The 4,714-nt window shown below is 44.3% G+C and overlaps 1 protein-coding gene across 1 annotated transcript in view; it reads right to left on the bottom strand.

Moving 5' to 3' along the window:
- The window catches only part of LOC108796806 (cell cycle control protein 50C-like), a 15,096-nt gene that overhangs the window by 1,825 nt on the left and 8,557 nt on the right, over positions 1 to 4,714 (bottom strand). Inside the window, exons 5-6 of the mRNA XM_018568337.1 lie at positions 4,394 to 4,537; positions 303 to 512 (exon numbers count right to left, since the gene is read on the bottom strand). Coding sequence (XP_018423839.1) covers positions 303 to 512; positions 4,394 to 4,537 — 354 coding nt within the window. The remainder of the gene's footprint in view (positions 1 to 302; positions 513 to 4,393; positions 4,538 to 4,714) is intronic.

Here is a 4,714-nt window from a genome sequence, read left to right as displayed (position 1 = left end):
CTCGCGATTCGGGTTGGCTCAGCACGGCCACGATTGGGGTCGGGTTGGCTCGGCCCGGGCAATATTAGGGTTGGCTTGGCCTGGCCGCGACTCCGGGTCAGCTACCTCTGCTATGACTGCCCCTGTATGACTGCTGTGCAGGTCCTCTAATAATCAGAGAGACACCCTTCCAGCACCGAAACCCCTTGTACAGACATATACATGTACAAAGCAAGCACATAATTGCCTGTTGGTTCAGCAGCTGTTCTCCACCAGTGCCTCTCCACTAGCTCACATATAACCATTATTCACAGAAAGGATACTATAATCAATGACAAAGGTATAATTCCCAGCAGGGAGGCCATCAGAAAACAGGTCTACACGAGATAGACGACGATAAAGTTTCCTGAAGGACGGAAGTGCGGCCACTCGCATCCAGTTTATAAAGTCTTCATTTATGTAAGCATTGTTATTGGGGTCGAGGGGATCAAGTTCGTAGGCAGGCTTTTGCCAGTAAGGGGGTCTGGCACTTCCTGCAAAGAAAGAAAAAGTAATTGAACCCAGTAGATCTATGAAAATGCACCTTAGGTAAAAACAGCAGTCTGTCACCATTAAAGTGAAATTAAAGCCAACATTTTTTTTCCTCCGCCAATGTTAATGTAAGCACTTGCTAGCAGTAGATATATGCAAAAAAAAGTGAGGGTTTAGAAACCTTTTAAAGGAGAACTATGAGGTGAGTGCTTTTCACTCACCTCATAGTTCTAGCCGACCTGTGACAATGAGACTGTCACAGGTCGGCTCAGTAGATCGGGAGGTGAGCGAACACATACCGGCGTTCGCTCACCTCTCGATCCTGTCACAGCCCTCTGCCGTGACATAGCGAACACATACCGGCATTCGCTCACCTCTCGATCCAGTCACAGCCCTCTGCCGTGACAGGGGAGGGGCTGGATTCCCCCCTCCCAGCTCCGATCCGCCAGCGCTGACTGGCGGATCGGACGGGGAGGGGGCGGGTACAGCTGGCTCTGCCTCTAGATAGGCAGAGCCAGCTGTCACTCACGCAGCTGGGCAGATCCAGACATAATTCTCGGGATCCGCTTCAGCTGCGGCGTCTCAGTATACCGAGAGCAGTGACGGGGGGACGCTAGTTTGTGTCCTCCCGTTACCCTAAGGAGAACTATGTGGAAAAGCCTTAACCCCATAGTTCTCCTTTAACTCTATTTCCTAATGATGTAGATTTTTTTTTTTAAATTTAGTCTAATGATTTGTATATTCTGTTTAATAGGTTCTTCTGACATCTTATGTGAAGCTAAAACTTTTTTTTTAGTTTTGCATAGGGTTGCAAAGGGTTAGAACCACAGTCAGGCTTTATTGCTGTCTGTGTCAGGGAACAGACCAAAAGTCCACAGAGAACAGCAGAACCTAGCTGAGGTTCTAACTAGAGATGCACCGATACCAAGTACCGTATTCGGTACAAGTACAAGTACAGATACTTTTCCACCTCCAAGACTAGACTAGAGAAAAATTAAAAAGTTAGGAGGCAGGAGCACACAGAGTTCCTGGGATTTGTACATCTCTGTTTTAATGTATGATTTTGTTTTTATAAATATATATGATGATACCATTTTTGCAAGTACAAGCACTGCTACATGCCCAAGAACTCACAGATACAAGTACTGATGCATTTTTGTTTATTGTCCTGTGACAGTTTCCCTAAAACAATACAGACTAATGATTTCAGGACAGTGGTGGAGTGCCAGAGCCAGGTCCCAGCTGCAACCGCTGCAACCCTGGTAGTTCTCATAAAAATGTCAAGTTTCGGCCCTGGTATCTGAAAAGTATTGGCGCATCCCTAGTTCTCACCCTCCCCGTTCTACCCAAAGCTTTAAGTGACACTAAACTCAGGAGTTAAATCTTAAAAATGCATTCAAGTACCGGAACTATTAACATAAATGTATCTTATTTGTGTATCACTCAGCTGTAGATCCTCAAATCATCTCTGAATTGGTGCTGACACTGTCCTTGCTTCTGGGGGGGGGGGGCTACTTTTGTTTCCCATGGTCTCTGTGTGTGTTCTAAACACTCCTGTGATGGACTACAATCTCAATACAAATTAGTAAAGGCAGAGCCAGCTTGGCCCGCCCCATCCCTCGTACCATCCTCCGGTCAGCGGTGGAGGATTGGAGAGGGGAGGGGGGAATCTCTGAGGGGAGCGGTGACTGACAGGAAGTAAGCGGATCAGCAATATGTTTTCACACACTTCCCAATCAATAGAGCTGTCGGCTCTATCTATGATGATTAGTGTAAATCACTCACCCCATAGTTCTCCTTTAAATCCTGAGTTTATTGACACTTGTTTTGACTAGAGAGAGATACATGTTAACTTTAGGCTTGTCCTGGATTCAGGAGTAGAAATTTCTGGAAATTTTGAAGCCATGAGAAAAACATTTTTTCCCCCTGTTTTTTTCCGGAAAAAAATGACATTTTCGGAAAAATTGGGGAAAAAAATTCAGTGTGGAGTATTTTTACAAATTGAAAGTCATTTTGTTACACTATGAACGTGAAATGCAGTGTATATAAAAGTACTCTGCTTGAAATAAAAGTACAGCTTATTCAGTAAATAAACTAAACTTGCCTTTTTACATTTTATTTTTTATTTGCAAATTGCAGCTTTGCTCTCAGCAGAAGTTGCACTGTGGAAATGTTTCCAAACTCTAGATGTTGGAAAAAAAAATAATTTACTGACCAGACTATAGGTAAACATTATGGTGATGGTGTAGAACATTATTAGGAATAATTTAAAGGTTATAAAGATAAACTAATTTGTCCGACAAATGTACCCTCTTACCTGTCCATTAAGGCCTGAGAGGACAGAAACTATCATCTACTATCATACCACCAATCACCCAACCATAGGGAAAACAAGATAGAGCCCACAAGCTAACTAAACTGGAGCCTTTCCTCTGCACTGCCCCTAGTGGCAGAAATGCATATTTCTTTTTGAGTTTGAGAACTCCATTGAGAAGTACAGTGTTACTGTAACAACTCTGCTACGCAGGCCTAGGATCGCAACTGCGGAGTGGGGATTTCACGGTCAGGTCAGCAAGTGGTCCCTTCAGCACTTTTCAATAAGAGTTCTAGACCTTTACATCATATCTGACCGTGGATTTGAGGTTTAGTGGTAATAATGAACTAGATCTGACGGGGTTAAAGCGAGAGAGCGACACCCGGTGGTGAGCGCTGGTATTACACTTGCTATGATTAGAGGACAGCACACCTGAGGTTTTATCAAGCAGATATTAAATGATTGAGATGAAATAAGGATGTTCTCTTATGATAGCACATACAGATCCAGTGTAACATCAGAAAGTGAAATGTCAGCTTTAACAGTCCTAAGCACACACATTAATGGTTATACTCTGATAAGACTATCAAGATATGCAGTTCCTCAAATCATCTGAGTTAATGGCTTACTAGCCCAGATACTTGCGATTTAGGAGCCTCTCTCTGAAGTCCCTTTGGATGGTCTCCTGTGGCTGGGGGTTACTTGCACCGAGGTGTCACTCTGCACGGTGTATGTTGTCTTTGGATGAGAGGGGAACCCCTCCAATGGGGTTGTTCACGCTGGTGTGCAGCGGCAATGCTACACTCGGTCCCTGTACGGTCTGCGGTTGCAGAGCGTGAATCTTCGGCGTTCACTGTTGCAAACAGTAGGACGCCGAAGATTTGTTTGACCTCGACTTAAAAAGCCTGTTGCGCCTGCGCCGAAGGAGCCGATGGCCGAGGTGCGCGTGCGTCAAGTGGAGAGAGCCGGGCCCGCTGTGCGCTTGCGCGGTCACGGATCGCGATCCCGGAACGGAACCTGGTAAGTCTCTTACAGTTACTTGAATTGTATTCCAGGATTTGCTTGTCTTCAGCTGAGAGAATGTGCAATAATTTAAGACTTTACATAAAGTTTCAGAAATCTTTCATTAAGGTCTTCATGTTACATAGTTTGACTACCATGTCAAAGATATATTATTTATTATTGTAAAAGAACATATTCCACACTACTTTTTTTATTTCAATATTTCCGGATAAAAACAAAAACGGCTTTGGAGAAAAAACGGACAAAATCCCTGTTTTTCCCTAATTTTTCAGCCCTTCCCATCTCTATTCAGGAATACAGAAATCGATGCTGTTGTAATTAAGCTGGACAGCCTATTCTTGAATCAGCTACAATCACCATTCAGAGCACTGCTAAATCATTTAATACATGGAGTACTCTAAATACAAGAGTGCCAGGGGTAGTGTGAAGTCTTAGCGTTTAGAGAAACAAGCTCCACGTTATGGCAACTGGCCTACTTGGCTCCCTCAGCCTCTAGGCATTCCTGAATTGATTCAGCACCGCTATTATGTATTTTCTATACTTTACCTGCAAACGCCTGGACTAGGTTGTCTTTTGGTTTGGGGTTACTGAACTTCACATTCTTATCAGACCACCATGTGTTTCCTGTCTTGAACAGAGGTACTTCAGTCTTGGTAGAAGCATCAGGATGATAGAATAGCAGTATTGTGTCTGAGGATAAACAGCATGTGTTGAAACATGTGCAAACACTCCCAAAAATATGAAGTGTGAAAGCATCAAGTGGAGGGAGACAGACAGAGAGAATAGAGAGAGAGGGAGAGGGAGGGAGAGGGGATGGGAGAGGGAGAGAGGGAGAGAGAGGGAGAGGGAGGCAGGGAGAGGGAGGGT

Source organism: Nanorana parkeri, unplaced genomic scaffold (genome assembly GCF_000935625.1).
Source record: "Nanorana parkeri isolate BGI_ZX_2015 unplaced genomic scaffold, ASM93562v1 scaffold1172, whole genome shotgun sequence".
Classification (NCBI taxonomy): Eukaryota; Metazoa; Chordata; class Amphibia; order Anura; family Dicroglossidae; genus Nanorana; species Nanorana parkeri.
The sequence above is the reverse complement of the archived record's forward strand: the minus strand, read 5'-3'. Positions and strand labels throughout refer to the sequence as shown.